The following is an 18,799-nucleotide window of genomic DNA, read 5'->3' on the forward strand; positions in this document are numbered from 1 at the left end:
ATTTAGACAAATACCGAGACAATAAAACATTTTTAGGTTACATTTTTCCATAACTATAGATTAAATTGACCATTTTTTAACCAAATACATTTAACTGTTTTAAAACTACAAATCGACAACCATAAAACATTGAATCGCCTAAGATCTCATGGATTTGTCAACAATACAAGTATTGTTTAAAACTAAAGTTAACCCAAAGTATCTCTATAACACATATTTTGATCTACTTTTTTTTTAAAGGACCGTTTTCTCGTAAGTGTTAATTTTAAAGTAGGCATTAACCACTGAAAATCAGAGTTGGTATTTTTCACAAATACTTTATGAACACCCCTCGGTATTTTTGGTGTTGGACAACCGTTCGATCAGCCCTCGCGAGAGCGTACTCAAACCAAAATGGCCGCAGACGTTTCAAGAGAGAGGCAGACATTGGGAGAGGAGAACGCGTCTGTGAATGGGTCGCCCACGCACACATGCGCAAAGGGAGAGAGGGAGAGAGTGGCGTGCGCTCGGCTCGCCTAATGAAGTTGTTGGCCTGGCTGGGCTGGCGTGCCGCATCCACGAGATACAGATACATCTCTCAGACTGCGTGCGATCCTCGAACGAAACGGTTGTGAGTGCGGAGCGCGACGACTTGAAGTACTTGTATTTTCGACTACTGGCACTTTCGGTGTGTGGTTTAGCAGCCAGATAAATAGCACAGAACTCGTGGAAAAGCCAAGATATTGTATCTCACGGATGCGAGGCGAAGTTCATGGATTAAATGCCAGGCAACAACAAATGTCAGCCAGCCTACCAGTGTTTGAGTGTGTGTGCGTCGCAAAGTGTAAAGTAAAGTAAAGGTAAAAGAGCGAAAGGCGAGAGAGAAAACCGAAAACGTGAGGCGTCCGCCTGTCGCTTTTCCATGTGTAAATGATGTGTGAAAATTCTGTCAAATTCCCCCAACAAATTGTGTCGAAGATAAAACCCGAAAACCGCGTTTAAATCGTCGAAGAAAAAACCAGCAAAAGCGAAGCCAGCAATCACAACAAAACCAAACAACACAAAGAGAGCTCAGATACACAGCGTGCGAGAGCGAGAGAGAGCGAGCGGGAGAGAGACCGTCTCTTCTTCATAAAAAATAAAAAACGTAGAAAATGCAGAGTGCAGTGCAAAATGCAGACAAACAAAATACGAGATCCCAATAACAATTAATCGAACAGAAAGTCCACGAACAATCTGCAGACTGCCTCCCAAGTCTCAGTTCCCGGACGCAGACAAACGGCAGGCACTGTAGAAAGAACACCGATTCCGATTCCGATTCCCCTGCACATCTGCAGCACTCGATTCCGTTCGGAATCCGGCTATAAACATAACCATAATGGACCGCGACAGCCTCCCACGCGTTCCGGACACACACGGCGATGTGGTCGATGAGAAATTATTCTCGGATCTTTACATACGCACAAGTTGGGTGGACGCCCAAGTGGCGCTCGATCAGATAGATAAGGTGAGTGGAAGTCCCCTACAGTGGAGGTCCCCTAAAAAGAACCAACCCTTATGACAGATCTTTACTGTGATATTCAGTTTATTACATTTATACGTCTTGGTAGGGTACGACTTTTGGTCCATATATTTATTATAATCATTTACTTTGTTAAATACTTTTAATGCATTAATCTTGAAGAGTATTCTGTAATTTTTTTACCAGAGTTTTAAGTATTCCTTCAGTCCCAACACATAAAACCAAGTTCGACTGTAAAGCCGAAGCGCAGCGGTTTTTGTTTAATGCGGCCATTAAGTCGCCGGGACAGATTTCAATAAATTTTATTGCCAATATCTCTCGCAATAATTTTCGCATTTTTTCGTTGTCGATGTCTTCTTTACCATCGTCGTTTCGATTTCATTTCATTTCGTTTCGTTTTCTTTTTGCCAGATTCTCTGGTTAATAGAGTTGTCTGATGTTGGTTTTGCTAGGCAGCCTATTAATTACAGTGATTAGCTAAAATCTATGCCCATTATGTGGCCAATCGGCTTATATGCTAATTTTGTTATTTCATTCTTGAAATCTAAAAAGCGTGGAGGATTTAGCTCTATATATAGACATTTGTTTATGGGACGATCGAATGCAAAAAGAGTTTTTAGCTTGAAAAATTTAACAATTTTCCCCTGTGTATTCCCATCAATCCACAAGTATTTTCGCTATGCTCAGATGGGCAGACACACAGCAGGACTCTCGTACTCGCACTCGTACTCGATACCGCGATCGAGACCCGCCGAAGCGATTCGATCCCAGACGGACATATCCACAGACAACTTCATTACTTTGGCGCTACTGTGCAGAGTTGGCCTGACCGCAAACAGAAACAATAACAACTGCAACTGCAGCGAGCGCCAAAAACAGCAAGGCAGAAAACGGCAGAAAAGACTGGGCGAAAAGGCGGCAGCAGCAGGAGATCCAGTAGTGGAAAGCAGCCGAAAAGGCAAAAGGCACAAAAAGCTTTAGCAGCCGCAGCAAAAAAAAATAAACAACGCCAGCAACAACTTGCCCTGAGTTGGTGTTGGTTTGTATCTGTGTGTGTGCCCGTCCAACATGGGTGGGCGCCGAGGTCTCCGCGAGAGTCATTTCGTACGTGCTGCTGCTGGCTGGACTGCCATTGCCCACCCCCTGTCCCTGCCCCACTCCCCAAAGACCCCTCTTCGAAGCCCCAACATTTCTCAGATGCTCTTTGATACGAGTTGTGCGGCGGCTCTTTCTTCGCAGATTGATTAGAAGCATGCGTGACGTAATGCGCAATCTACATAATTTGAAAACAATTTGTTTATTGACACTATCACTTGATTACTTTAAATATTAAATATTTCGGAAGTCACTTAAATAAGTTATTTATAACTTAATAATGTAAATAATTTCGATGACTTTAATACTTTCATAAGTAAATCAATCTAAAGTTTTTGGAAGAGTATCCATGTGTCGTAGCTCAAACAGTTTTCTAACCCAAAAAGAACAGTAAACAATCATTATACCCATTGTCGTTGCCAAAAGCATTTCTGTTTGCTGTTGTTATTGCCACCGATGCAAATGAAGCAGGCAGAGATCGTTTTTCGGGTTTGGTTCGGGCCACCGAATGCGGGTGGCCCAAAAAGCGGAAAAAAAATATCGAGGCAAGGGAAAAATTTCACTGACGCACGCGTTTTGTTTTTGCTGCCTGTGCCTAAGCAGTGGCTGTCAAACTGTTTGCCACTGCACTGAAAAATAAACCAATATTTATTTATGCCAGATTGTTGTTAAAATAAAAATCATACTGGAAATTTTTTAATAATATAAATTTTCTTATGTCTCAAAAAAAGATTTATAAACATACTTTTAAATGCTTAAAAGGTAATACACAAATTTCAAACTATCCCTATTTTTCTGTGTGGACCGCCTCAAGTTTTCTCGCTGGTTCTCTGATGCTTTTTACAGCTTGATGTCTTCATCATTGTTGCAGTTTCAGATGCAGTTCCTTGGCGACCGCGTGGCGTGTCTTGCTCTGTTGTTGTTCCCCTTTTCCCCCACTTTTCCCCTTTTGAGTTGGTTTTCCTCTTGTTTTTGCCCCCCTCTTTTGTGTGTGTGTGCATCTCAATTATTTCTCGTAAAGTCTCTCGGGGCTCGGTTGTAACGTGCTTTTGACTCTGCCCCATCCTGAACTCCTCTGGAAAGTTGTGGCAAACGATCGATCGTGATGGCGCCGACATCGTCAGCGTCTTTTGTGGTCGTCGTCGTCGTCATCATCATCGTCGATGGCGATTTATTTTAATGACTCAATTTAACGAAATATATTAAGACATTAAAATCGTCTAACGAAGCTGGCGAGGGATCGCAGTGCGTTTGCTTCTCCTTTTTTTGGCGACTATGCAAATTACCCAATGCGATTATTATTATTACTTTTGTTTATTTACTTCTCTGGAAAAAATGTCTTCTTTTTTTGCTGCTGGGAGGTCTGCGTTGTCTTTGAGAGGATGACGTTTTCATTCATGATATGAATGCCAAATGAAGCTGAGAATTACTTACTCAACGAATATGATCTCCTAGGGGGTACAACGAATTGATGATGAAGTTCGACGTTTTATTCTGTTATTTATTGTCTTAGATAGTCAAGCTTTAAATTAAAATCTTAAAAAGTTACGCTTTAGACTTTCGACACATAGAATCTGAAAAATAATTGGCGCCCAACGTGTGTCAGAAGGTGAATTTAGGATTTATTTCGAATGTATATTATGGGACTCAAACATATGATATAGAACATAATATCGTACTCTCGGGAATTTGTGGATTCTGTTTACGGATTCCTCCATAAATCAAATGCATTTACAAAGAAAACACTTTCTTCTATTTTTACTTTCGGAGATGTGTTTGCATGTGTGCACCACAAATCATCCCATATTTGTATCTTTCAATTTTGACTTAGAGTATTCCATAGCTGCATTTAACCAACCACTCTGCCTGTCCATCGATATTTATTTATTATTTACCCTTACTTCGGCGACTGAAAATCACACAAGCTGAAATCTCATTTATGGCAATGCCGCACTATCGATGCAGGCCATGTACTCGAGCCGACGCTCGTTGTATCTATAAGATACATATGAATTCATGAATGAAATCGCTTGTCTCTCCCCTCCCCAATCTCCCTGCCTCAACTATCTTTTCCCCGTTTGCTGTGCCAATTGTAAGGCAAACACACTCGTACTGAAACGCACACACTTTGCACAGGAAGTTGAGCAACATTGGCGGCATTTTGAAGAAGTCTTCGCTGCCAGTGGGCAATAAATTTGTTTAGTCATGCCGGGAGATGTCCGGCGATCCCATGTCCGATTCGCTTTTTTCACAACTGCTCACGAAAAACAAACACAAACACAAATATTTGTGGCATCCACACAGACAAGGGGCAAACATTTATCAAATTGACATGGCAAAAACCTAAGAGGAAAACATCTTCAAAAAACAAAAACCAGTAGCTCATAGGCACAAACTTTGAAATTGACAATAAGCGGGAGCATCTTAATTATTGGGGTAAACAAGAAAATTGCAGCTGGTGGGGATAGCACATTTTATGGGTTGGGAATGAACAATTTTTAAAGAACCAGCATAAAGATTTGGTTTCATATACAATCCTCGTTTTTCGGTTACCGTAGAATGTTTTCAAAAGTTATCTTAATATAAATTTTTATGAAAATAAGCTAACAATATAATAGCAGTATAAGATAGGCATTCCTTATCTCGTAGGTTTTGTCTCTGAAAATCAAGTTTTTTAGGACACCCAGCGCTCCTCTTCTCTTTTTAAATCAACACCGTTGGTAACTTAAATATTTAAGCAAGACCCCAACCTATTCCAGATAACATTGCCTATTGACTTTCAGACCGTAAGTCAAATATTATAATTTTCAGATCGTTATCTGGTTGATAAGATCTCGAGCGCGGTAGGTGTAAGGCAAATAAATCATTGTCACACTCGTGATCAATATTTGTTATTTGATATTTCCAAGTGGCGGAGGGAGTTCAGATAGTTATAGGGCCCCACCACAAATAAAATACAGCTCAGAAATATACAATTAAATACTTGGGAAATATTTACGAACACGAAATACCAAAAAAAAAAAAAAGAAAAAATGAGGACGGAAAGGAAAGATCAAAGGCAGTGGACCGAAAGCAAAGGCGGGGGTGAGTCTGGATCTCAAGTGGAGAGTGGATGGTAATCCTTGAGCAAACTCCCCCGAGGAGTGACAAAGATAGGGAGCGGTGAGATACCTGCATAAATTGCTATTCCCTTTCAGGAGGGTAGCCATAGATCCATCGATCGGTTTTCGCTTCCCAGAAGGCCGCAGAACAATGTCGATGAAGATATCTCACGCCTACGGGCGTTTCCGGCTTAGGGTTACGAGGAGGGAATGAGGCCTCGACGGCGAAGAGAGGAAGTGCTTAACAAGTTAACTGTAATTTGACATGCTGGGCGTGTTGAAAGCAAAACAAGATAAGGTGTGTACGCCTAGAAATTGTCCACTTCTGGGAAAAGTCATTTCCCTGACAAGGATATTTTAAATATGTATGTCTATGGAAATTCAAAGAGCACTTAAGATAATAATCTGTAAAGTCTTTTCTCATCAAAAATATTATAATTCCTAAATGGAAGCTGGATTTAAAGTTGCTATAGATGTGATATATCTTATAATTCTAATAGTATTAATCGGATCCCATGGGTCGCTTCACCCCATTCATGCACAACCCAGCAGTCCGCGTTACATAATCCTTTGACCCATTATCCGGGGCTTGAACTCATTCCCCCCGAACGAACGAACGAACGAACCCAATGGCCCACATAACTCCCACACGGTGATCCCACATTTGACAGCTTCATCTGCCGGGGCCTCACACACACTCAACGCACCAACGTGGCCGACTTGACTTGATCTGCCATCTGCAGCTGGCGCGGGGAACTGGAACTCACCCGAAAAAAAACAGACTCACACACAAAAAGTGAGGGAAAAAATGAAAATAAAGCAAGAAAAAAACACGAAATGCTGTTGTACAGACGGCCACAGCTTGGGCTTCATTAGGGACGGGACGGCAACGACTTTGGACGGGAGACGAGCCGCACATAAAACTGTTATTGTCTTCATCAGTCTGAGGTCTCGGCGAAGCAAGACATAACAACGGCCCGACAGAGAGAGAGAAGAAAAATCAGGAGAATTATGAAGACATTAACTCGACCACACAGCACGCGGCCCGTACCCATATACCCATATACCTATACCTATAGCATGCCCGAACCGAACCCAGGCCCAAAAACCCGAAACCCCAGAGAGGGGCTTACTTACGATCAAGACCTAGAGCCAGAAACAAAAAAGGTATACTGCGGAGACACAGTGACAGAGAGCGAATACCGGAAAGAAACATTCAAGCAATAATCACGGAATTCACTGAAAAAGCAGTTAACGGACAGAGGCCCACGGATGGACGGGCAAGACTCCGCTGAACGGACGCGAACTCGAACTCGAGCTCGAAACGATCCGATACGATACGATACCAAACAGAAACGATCGGCAGTGGAGTGGAGTGCGTGTGTACCTGTGAATGCCGGCGGTCAGGTAGGCTGCGTTTTCGATTTTCAGACGAAATAATAAAGAAATTAAAATTGTTACGGCCTCTCCAGATCGCAGGGCAGGTGAACTTTACTTTGCTTTACTTCAGTTGAAATCGAAGTGATTACAAAACTTTCCTGACAGGCAGTCGTCTGCCGCCGAGCGAGAGAGAAAGGGGAAAATAATCAGGGAGCTATGTCGGTGGTCCTCGGTGTGCTTTTTGCACCTGGCGCTTCTGCAGTTAACTGTAAACCGTCTGCCTGGCCGCTCACCTGAGCCGCACTGTGACCTTCAAACCTTTTTTTTAACGATTTTGTTTTACGTCCATGCAAATGTATCTTTTTTCGGGCTCGGTGCAAAAAATAAAGAGCATAAAATGGTAATAAATGCGGCAGACGGTTTGCTAGTCACGTTTTGGGGGCGCCATAAATTGGCGGCAACGAGAATTTGCATTCAACGGTTTCACATTCGGTTGGGCCTCATTTTTAATTGCCTCGAAATCAATTTACTTTTATTTCGCAGCCCGGCCGGCCAAGCAAATGTGTGTGGTCCTTTCCTAAACGGTCGGGTAAATTGTTTAGAGCGAAATAATAAAGAATTCCGTATCCCTGCTAAAAATAAACATTAAATCGTCCCAGCGGTGACGCAGTATATCCATTTCCTTAGCTATTTTGTTTGACAGCCTCCGCAGCTGTGTGAATGGCATGTGAAAATAAAAACAGAGTTCCATTTAAATGCCAGGCGGGCGAGATGGGAAAAATAAAAAATAAAATAATGGGTATAAGCCAAGAGGTATACGCAAGATCGGATGTGGCAATGCACGAGATTTCGTATTCAAAAACGTTATCAAGTGGCATATAACTTTTATGGTAGCTACAAGTTTTATGGCACACGCTTACGTGAGAAACATGGGAAAGCTGCGAGTCAGAGATCCCATATATAGAGCAGTAATCCCTTAAGCCGAGATCGAAAGATCTCCGAAGATTCCCCGCAAATGATTCACGCGCTCGCTTAATCCAAGCCATAAATTTGGTTCGCAATGGAATCGCCTGTCCATATACATAATTCTATAGATGCCCTATTCATATGCGAGGTGTCTGGGTGGTCTGCCATATTGAATTTCATTTTATGCTAAAAATGTTTTTTTTTGTGGTTTTGCATTCGATTTTTATTGCGGCATAACTGGGTGCGCTCATATTTTATGGCCCAACGCACCATATACGAGCCGAGGCTCAAGTGGTTTTCAGATTTCCAAATGGCATGGAAAAGTTTTTTTTTGTTTTTTGTTTTTCATATTTAGAGTGGTTCCCGAAGCGGGCCGTGTAATTAAGTAGTCAAGCGCTGTGGGGGGCCCCCAGGAAATTCGATTTTTGTTTTTTGCCCCGCCAGTTGATGTGTCGGATCTTTTGATTGATTGATGCGTGATGCGAAGATTTCGAGATTGTTTACAGAAGAGAACAGAGGAACTCTAAACATACCATATTTTGTTTTATTTTGAAGAAAGCTTTGACTTTGGGGATTGTTTAACCAGGAAATGTGGGTATTACTTTTTTTTTATCTTGTGTATATTTTTTTTTCTGATTCATGGGTGTCCAGGGTTCGAGTTCAACTGGCAGGAAAGATTTCAGTTTTTGGTTGATATTGTGAATATCTCATTAAATCATAATAAATATTATATCCGATGATATAATATATTGAATTAACCTGTTAATATCAAGCTAATAACCTAGATTTTTCACCGTGTACCCCTGCTACATTTCTACCCAAGATCTCCGCTCTACCTGCACCTGCTGTTCCCAACTGTTGTCGTCTTTTTCGGCCACCGTCTTGCCGTCTCTCTCGAACCCATTCGTCATGGGACCGGGGTCTTGAGCTTGTCTTCATTTATCCGTTTCTGGGCAGCGGATTAAGGAGGCTGTGTGTGCGCATTTCTAATGAAGCTGTCGCAACAGCAGCAACAAAAGCAAGTACAAAGAACTAAAGTAACATTTTCATTTGGAAATGCAGCCTAGGAAACCCCGGGCAGGATCATAAATCAATGCGTGACATTTCCTCACAGCGAACGAGAGCTGCGGGGGTGGGCGAAAAAAAAAAAAAGATAAACTGAACTGAAAGACAAAAGGAAATATGAAAGAGGCACGCAAGGCAAAAACAGCTTAAGATTGATGATATGTCACACAGCTCGAGGAGCAGCATGTTTTACGAGGGACCGAAAGAGACGGCTTGAACGGAGCGAAAGAGACGGCTGCTGACAAGCGTTGATGGCTCAATTTTGAGCCACACACACTCGCACACAGTTTGCAAGCCACTGGAATGCCGGCCAAATCTAGATTAAGCTTATTTTTAGGCCCTGCCGCCCCAAGGGGCCAACAAGAAGAGCAACAATGTTTGTGTGGCAGGGAGAGGTTCCTAGAATTTTGTGCATCTTTTGTTTGCGCACCTTGGACGGGGGAAAAATGATGGAAAAATTCCACGAACAGGTCGCCGCAGGCAGTCTCAAAGTGGATGTGCCGCCAACGACTTAATTAATGGCGACAAAGTTGAGCGCGCCGCGTTTGATGTTTCATTTTCTGAGCAAGAGCATTGCGGAAATGTGTGCAGCCAACTGGGTCTGCATAAACAAGCAGCAGGAAGTCCGGTAATCGGAAGGGATCGTATCCTATAAGAAGGTATACCCCCATGATCCTAAGCAAACAAAGACATTAAGCGGTGGATTATTTACGAGTGACTCCCGCTCTATCTTAACGGTAGTCGTAAAACGATCAAAAGACCAAACAATAAAGCCATTTCGGAGTGCCTTAGCTTTTTCCCCGCTTCTTATATTGGCCACAACCTGACTTGGGCCGGGAAAAATCTGTGAAAAGCTATAAAAGGCGGGCGCAGCGAGAAGACTCCAGAACGAAGAGCCCAACTTCGAGAAGATTCGAGTTTGGGTCTGTGTGGAATGCGTTATTTGGATGCCTCAATTCCCGACTTGGCTGGGTGCGCCACAGTTGCTGCACAGTGGGATCAATGGGGGTTTTCACTTTTAAAATGATTAAATATTCAGGAAGTAATCCCTTTTTAAAAATGTATTATTCAGGATTTATTAAAGATTTTTTAGTATTGAAAGTTTTTTTTTATTAATTTTCTTATTTTTTTAATATTTTAACTTCCGTTGAATAGAACCTAGTCCCACTGTTTGTCTGATTGTTGGACTAAAACTTCGATTGAGACGTTAGCGTTAGCGCGAGCCTCATTATTATTTTTTTTTTCATGGTTCTTGTATTTTTTTTTTGTTGGGAAAGGGGTTCAATTTCCGTGCAGCGCTGCAGCAGCTGGAGAATGGAGAAAAAAGCACGAAAATGGAGGTTGTTGGCCAGGAAGGAGCGGAGTGGAGCCGAGTTCGGGCCAGGCCCAAAGCCTGAGCAGCGATCGATCCAATTGCCCAAGCAGGCGATTATAGGTTCGCCTTTTTTTTCGGCCCGCCAATGACGACAGCGGTGTCTTGTGTTGTTTTTGTGGTTCCATGGGGTTCTGGATCTGGGATCGATGCTTTGGGTGGGGTCCCGTACTGGAAGCATGGACGTAGCGATGGGGGGTGAGTCAAATTCCAAAGAATTCGAGCAATTCACAAACCATTTCAGATACAAAAATCAGCATAATATAAAATGTAATATAGTTTGTATATTTTCTACCCCTTCAAATCTGAAATCCACACCCATGGGTTGGTAGCCGCACATATAAATTATATGGCCACACGCTGTTTCGTTATAATTTTAATGCGTTATTTATGGCAGGGCAGAGACAGTGGGGGAAATCTAAAATAAATGTATTTCAAAAACTAAACGTATTCCGTTTTCCACTCCATTTTGCAGGGCAAGGCGCGTGGCAGCAGGACGGCGATCTATCTGCGATCAGTATTCCAGTCCCACCTCGAAACACTCGGCAGTTCCGTGCAGAAGCACGCGGGCAAGGTCCTGTTCGTGGCGATCCTGGTGCTGAGCACCTTCTGCGTCGGCCTGAAGAGCGCCCAGATCCACTCCAAGGTGCACCAGCTGTGGATCCAGGAGGGCGGCCGGCTGGAGGCGGAGCTGGCCTACACACAGAAGACGATCGGCGAGGACGAGTCGGCCACGCACCAGCTGCTCATCCAGACGACCCACGACCCCAATGCCTCGGTCCTCCATCCGCAGGCGCTGCTCGCCCACCTGGAGGTGCTGGTCAAGGCCACCGCCGTCAAGGTGCACCTGTACGACACCGAGTGGGGGCTGCGCGACATGTGCAACATGCCGAGCACGCCCTCCTTCGAGGGCATCTACTACATCGAGCAGATCCTGCGCCACCTCATCCCGTGCTCGATCATCACGCCGCTGGACTGTTTCTGGGAGGGAAGCCAGCTCTTGGGACCGGAGTCGGCAGTCGTCATACCGTAAGTGCTTCACTATTGTAACTTAACTGCCGGTTAAGCTTTTCCCTTCCAAATTTTTAGTCTTGACTTTCTTACGTAAGGTATCTAATTCAAACTTAACCTCAGGTTAATCTTACTAAATCCTGTTTATATAATTACCTATTCAGTCTTTGGGTATTTAACTTGTACTTAACCTTAGGTTAATTTTGCTAAATTTCAATTATCTAATCACTTATTAGACTTTTTTCAATTATACTTCTAATTGCCTTAGTTAAGGCAATCCTAACCTCAGGTTAAATTTACCATATCTCTTGTTTTAATTGTATTTTTGTAGTCATTTTTTTTATTATTTTATCGTTGATAGCCTATCTTCTGATCTGTATCTTATTTTCTTTGAGGCTAAACACCTTTTTATCTTATCATGTATTTATTTTGAAATTCTAATCTTTAGAAGGTCATTTAAGATTAGCTTTTATCATAGTTTAAATATTTCAACTCTTCCTATACTTACCTTATTATTTCTTCCAAATTGGATAGTTTTAATCCTTCTTCACCAACTAATATATAATTTTACCAATCCTCCCCCTACAGAGGCCTCAACCAGCGCCTCCTGTGGACCACCCTGAATCCCGCCTCGGTGATGCAATACATGAAGCAGAAGATGTCCGAGGAGAAGATCAGCTTCGACTTCGAGACCGTGGAGCAGTACATGAAGCGGGCGGCCATTGGCAGTGGCTACATGGAGAAGCCCTGCCTGAATCCCCTGAATCCGAGTTGCCCGGACACGGCGCCCAACAAGAACAGTAGCCAGCCGCCGGATGTGGGAGCCATCCTTTCGGGCGGATGTTATGGATATGCGGCGAAGCACATGCACTGGCCGGAGGAGCTGATCGTGGGCGGGGCGAAGAGGAACCGCAGCGGTCACCTACGGAAGGCCCGGGCCCTGCAGTCGGTGGTGCAGCTGATGACCGAGAAGGAGATGTACGACCAGTGGCAGGACAACTACAAGGTGCACCACCTCGGCTGGACGCAGGAGAAGGCCGCGGAGGTGCTGAACGCCTGGCAGCGCAACTTCTCGCGGGAGGTGGAGCAGCTGCTGCGCAAGCAGTCGAGGATTGCCACCAACTACGACATCTATGTGTTCAGTTCGGCGGCTTTGGATGACATCCTGGCCAAGTTCTCGCATCCCAGCGCCCTGTCCATTGTGATCGGCGTGGCTGTGACCGTTCTGTATGCCTTCTGCACACTCCTTCGCTGGCGCGATCCCGTCCGTGGGCAGAGCAGCGTGGGCGTGGCCGGAGTCCTGCTCATGTGCTTTAGTACCGCCGCCGGTTTGGGTTTGAGCGCCCTGCTGGGCATCGTCTTCAATGCGGCCAGCACCCAGGTGGTTCCCTTCTTGGCCCTCGGACTGGGCGTGGATCACATCTTCATGCTGACAGCTGCCTATGCGGAGAGCAATCGGCGGGAGCAGACCAAGCTGATCCTCAAGAAGGTGGGACCAAGCATCCTCTTCAGCGCCTGCAGCACGGCGGGCTCCTTCTTTGCCGCGGCCTTTATTCCTGTTCCTGCCCTGAAGGTCTTCTGCCTGCAGGCTGCCATCGTCATGTGCTCTAATTTGGCGGCTGCTCTGCTGGTTTTCCCGGCCATGATCTCGCTGGATCTGCGCAGGCGCACCGCCGGCAGGGCGGACATCTTCTGCTGCTGCTTTCCGGTGTGGAAGGAGCAGCCCAAGATGGCTCCGCCGGTGCTGCCGCTCAACCACAACAACAACGGACGCGGGGCATCCAGGCATCCGAAGGGTTGCAGCCCAGGAAGAGTGCCGCTGCCCAGCCAGAATCCTCTGCTGGAACAGAGGGCTTCTGGGCAGGGAAGTAGCAACTCTTTGGCCTCCTTCTCGCTGGCCAACTTTGCCTTTGCCCACTACACTCCCTTCCTCATGCGCAGCTGGGTGAAGTTCCTCACGGTGGTGGGCTTCCTGGCCGCGCTCATCTCCAGCCTGTACGCCTCGACGCGCCTGCAGGACGGCCTGGACATCATCGACCTGGTGCCGAAGGACAGCAACGAGCACAAGTTCCTGGATGCCCAGACACGGCTCTTCGGCTTCTACAGCATGTACGCCGTGACTCAGGGCAACTTTGAGTATCCCACGCAGCAGCAGCTGCTGCGGGACTACCACGACTCCTTCGTCCGGGTGCCGCATGTGATCAAGAACGACAACGGAGGACTGCCGGACTTCTGGCTGCTGCTCTTCAGCGAGTGGCTGGGCAACCTGCAGAAGATCTTCGACGAGGAGATCCGCGACGGACGGCTGACCAAGGAGTGCTGGTTCCCCAACGCCAGCAGCGACGCCATCCTGGCCTACAAGCTCATCGTGCAGACGGGCCACGTCGACAATCCGGTGGACAAGGAGCTGGTGCTGACCAATCGGCTGGTCAACAGCGATGGCATCATCAACCAGCGGGCCTTCTACAACTATCTTTCGGCCTGGGCCACCAACGATGTCTTCGCCTTCGGAGCCTCTCAGGTGGGTCTCTTTATAGGTTTATTTAACATTAATCTTAAATAGGCGATCTTCATTGACTTAACTACAAATTTTAAGTACATTTACTGCAATTAGAGAACCTAGAAACCAAATTCTATATGAAATAGGATCAATTCTATCTTATTTCATATCAATTAAAAGCCGATATGATTTATGTCAAATTAATGATTCAAGCATATCAGCATGATATTTTATCATATCATATAAAAAACCAGATTAGGTATTTTTGAACAAATAATGTAAAATGATTAGAATAACTTGATCTTAGACACAAAATTCGATATGAAATAGGGTCAATTCTACCTTATTTCATATCAATAAAATGCCGATATGATTTATGTCAAATTTATGATTCAAGCATATCAGCATGATATTTTATCATATCATTTAAAAAATTAAATTAAAATAAGATAAACATAATTGATATCAAAATTATATGAAAACTTTATCATGCAAAAATATCAAATTGACCTGCACATATCAATCTGATCTTTTGTCCATTTTTTTTCTGTGTATATATTAGTATAACTAACTTATGATATTACACTTTTACAGGGCAAACTGTATCCGGAACCGCGCCAGTATTTTCACCAACCCAACGAATACGACCTTAAGATACCCAAGAGCCTGCCGCTGGTCTACGCCCAGATGCCCTTCTACCTGCACGGCCTGACGGACACCTCGCAGATCAAGACCCTGATAGGTCATATTCGCGATCTGAGCGTCAAGTTCGAGGGCTTCGGCCTACCCAACTATCCATCGGGTGAGTCTACAAATGATCCTCGAAAGTTGGCACGATCTAATTTTGTATTTCCTAATCCTTAGGCATTCCATTCATCTTCTGGGAGCAGTACATGACCCTGCGCTCCTCGCTGGCCATGATCCTGGCCTGCGTTCTCCTGGCCGCCTTGGTGCTGGTCTCCCTGCTCCTGCTCTCCGTTTGGGCCGCCGTCCTGGTGATCCTCAGCGTTCTGGCCTCGCTGGCCCAGATCTTCGGAGCGATGACCCTACTGGGCATCAAACTGTCGGCCATTCCAGCAGTCATACTCATTCTCAGCGTGGGCATGATGCTGTGCTTCAATGTGCTGATATCACTGGTGAGTTGCGTCCTTGAATCAAATTAATATATATTTACCTTAATTTTAAAATCCTAAGAATTTCTTATTAACTTATCTTTCTTATTTTTTCAGGGCTTCATGACCTCCGTGGGCAATCGACAGCGCCGCGTGCAGCTGAGCATGCAGATGTCCCTGGGTCCGCTGGTCCATGGAATGCTGACCTCCGGCGTGGCCGTCTTCATGCTCTCCACCTCGCCCTTTGAGTTCGTCATCCGGCACTTCTGCTGGCTCCTGCTGGTGGTGCTGTGCGTGGGCGCCTGCAACAGCCTGGTGGTCTTCCCCATCCTCCTCAGCATGCTGGGCCCGGAGGCGGAGCTGGTGCCGCTGGAGCATCCGGACAGGATATCCACGCCCTCGCCGCTGCCCGTGCGCAGCAGCAAGAGATCGGGCAAGTCGTATGTGGTGCAGGGATCGAGATCCTCGCGAGGCAGCTGCCAGAAGTCGCACCATCATCACCACAAGGACGTCAATGATCCATCGCTGACCACCATCACCGAGGAGCCGCAGTCGTGGAAGTCCAGCAACTCGTCCATCCAGATGCCCAACGACTGGAGCTACCAGCCGCGGGAGTCGCGGCCCTCCTCCTACGCGGCCCCGCCCCCCGCCTACCACAAGGCCGCCGCCCAGCAGCAGCAGCCGCCGCCCCCATTTGCGGCGGCCTATCCGCCGGAGCTGCAGAGCATCGTGGTGCAGCCGGAGGTGACGGTGGAGACGACGCACTCGGACAGCAACACCACCAAGGTGACGGCCACGGCCAACATCAAGGTGGAGCTGGTGACGCCCGGTCGGGCGGTGCGCAGCTACAACTTTACGAGTTAGCACTAGCACTAGTTCCTGTAGCCATAAGCTATCTGTATCTGTAGAGTTTAGCCTAAGCCGTAAGCGTAACCCTAATTGTATCTGTATAATCGATTTGTCCAGCGGGTCTGTTGGGGATTCCACTTTCTTGGATGCCATGAAAAAATATTTTTAAATTTATCAATCTTAAAATTTACTACAAAAAATTAAAACAAATTTGAAGAAATCTGTTAAAGCCTAAATTAAAATCGAAAGAAATCCTTGAAAAGTAGAAAACTGCAGCAGACCTGTGTGTATGTATATGTGTATGCATGTTAGTTAATTTCCCGGAGTCCGGTATTTGTAGCAGCTGCCTTCCCCTTCCACCTCCCCTCCCCCACGCCCCGCCGCCCCTTCTGCCTAGCAGCTTTGTATGTATGTATCTTAGATCGTAAGGATACTTAAACTTATAGATATTTATTGTAACACACGCCACACTCAAACACACACAAACACACTGTACTTACATATATAATTCAAAGCGAGATTCACCCACACAAAAAAACCACACAAACTAGTAATTTGTAGCTCGTAATTTAGTTTAAATATGTACATAAAACACAAGGACTTGAACCAAAATAGTATCGCTTAAACGGAAACGAAAGAAACGAAATGAAATGAAAAAAATAATTTACTATTACTTAATCAAACACAAGAGAAATCCCTCCTCCCCTAAAAAAGGTACTTACAACCAAAATAAAACGAGAGTATAAACTAAATGGAAAACGAAGCGAGGATCGATTGTAAACGCGGCATTTATCCATGTACATTTGTTGCACAAAGACTGACTGTCTTTTTTAAATAAAAATATATATTATACAGTTTTTTAAAAGCGAAATTCATGCGTTTTTTATTCCAATGAGTGGTAAATGGTAACAGGTACAAGGATGTTTTTTCCAATATGTAACATTTATTTTTTTATAGTTTTTGGTTTTAAATTAATTTACTTATAAACAAAAAATATATTTTTCATGAAATGTGAAATGTTAAACAAAAAATTGTTCACTAAAGGCAACAGTGCGTATAAGTAATAAACTTTAACGCCAAAACATTTATTTGATATGCTTGTTTGTTGGATGTTTTTCACCCACGCAAATTGTTTACAAATTGTAAAAAAAAAGATCCTGATCAAGAATACTTATATATACTTGATATAGGCAAAAACCGTTTTTTTAACCTGCATATTCCTTTTAACGAATAAAAACCAGTTGAGTTGCACTTCTGTAACTCGAAATGCCAATAAGTCCAAATAGTATTATTGGCAATAGAATGGACACATAAATGCCCAAACTTTTATGGTTCGAAATAAGTATTGATTTATTTTTTAACCAGCAATTAATTTTATATTTTTATTCCTATTACAATTTATATTTATGAGCAGAAAATCGTTGTCAGAAATCGCACAAAAAGTCTAATTGAATGCATATAAAGCCCTGTGGCCAGAGTGTTAAATAACAAGTTTAATGTTAAATAACAACATGTTAAATACATGAGCATGTTTTCTTACCATTAAGTTAACATTCAAGAGTCCTCGCTTACTTAGCCGAGACAAAAACCGGTTGCTTGGAACATTTTCGCGCCCATTTTCAAAAATACTCGATAAGTTCCGATAACTAAACACGGTCATACTAAAATGTACCCAATGTTAGCCGAGCCGCAAACCATAGCCTGGAAATTTTAGTGTGCCCATATTCCCGTGATTTGTGTCTCGGCTAACCCTTTCACAGTCAAGAGGAAGAATTCAGAGTTGCACGGAGAAAACATCGTCTAACTATCGCATAAAAGAGCCCGTCAAAGTCCGTCAAAATTAGGGATGTCGAAATATTTAAAAATATCGTATCGATGATATTTTATATTTAAACAAAAAATCAAAATGATATTTGATATATCAGAAAAAAAATATCTATATATCAGATATTTTTGATATTTTCGTTTTATTATTTTTTTTTTTAATTTTAAGCTGCATAAGAAATAACCACTAAACATTAACCCACATACGATCTTAAATTATATTTTTATAATTTTTAGTTTATATTTATTAATTAATGTTTTTACTTATAATATTAAAATCTAGTATTTCCCGCGCTTTTTTTTCTTGAATTCTTAATGCTATGCTATGCATTTTCACTTGCCGAAAAATATCATTTTTCACATATGGGACGTTCCATATCAACCCGGCCACCCCCTTTTTTGATTTTTTTTGTATGTGGACAGTACCACATTGATTGCAAAGCCCCTTGCTTCCAATATTTTACCTCATACCCATTTTTTCAATGTTACCACTCTTTCGCCGTATATTCGCGCTGAAAGGAAAACACAAAATCATTTTTAACCTGCGAACGAAAGGCACAATCAGCATAGTTCAAAAGCAGAAAAATCTGTCTTTCGATGGCCGATTACGAGAAAAATAATAGATTTTTTAAGACCGTAGATGACCAAACGATAGCGTTTTTAAAGTCTAAAAGTAGGATTTCGTCTAAAGGGCCAGTCTGCAAAAATACCATTATATTTTTCTCAAAAGGCCCGAGTTTTAACGGATTTTATGCCACTGGTTTCAAAGTGGGATCTCTCTTGAGGAATTAGCTATGAATTCTTTTCTTTGATTTGTTAATTTTTTCCAAAGCATATACGATTATTTTATATTACTTATTAGCTTTTTCTGACAGTTAACTACTACAAAAACGTACAAAAGAATTCATAGCTAATTCCTCAAGAGAGATCCCACTTTGAAATCAGTGGCATAAAATCCGTTAAATATGGGGCTTTCTGAGAAAAATATAATGGTATTTTTGCAGACTGGCCCTTTGGACGAAA

At 43.6% G+C, this 18,799-nt stretch overlaps 1 protein-coding gene across 1 annotated transcript; it reads left to right on the forward strand.

Annotated features, from left to right (window-relative positions):
* The first annotated feature begins 579 nt into the window (after positions 1 to 579).
* On the forward strand, positions 580 to 16,823 carry ptc (protein patched). Its single transcript, XM_017145625.3, has 6 exons — positions 580 to 1,486; positions 10,956 to 11,509; positions 12,080 to 14,012; positions 14,586 to 14,793; positions 14,856 to 15,127; positions 15,221 to 16,823. The coding sequence occupies exons 1-6, from the start codon at positions 1,358 to 1,360 to the stop codon at positions 15,965 to 15,967; spliced, it is 3,843 nt and encodes a 1,280-aa protein (XP_017001114.2). The 5' UTR covers positions 580 to 1,357; the 3' UTR covers positions 15,968 to 16,823.
* Positions 16,824 to 18,799: the final 1,976 nt, after the last annotated feature.

This window comes from Drosophila takahashii, chromosome 2R, assembly GCF_030179915.1.
Source record: "Drosophila takahashii strain IR98-3 E-12201 chromosome 2R, DtakHiC1v2, whole genome shotgun sequence".
NCBI lineage: Eukaryota > Metazoa > Arthropoda > Insecta > Diptera > Drosophilidae > Drosophila > Drosophila takahashii.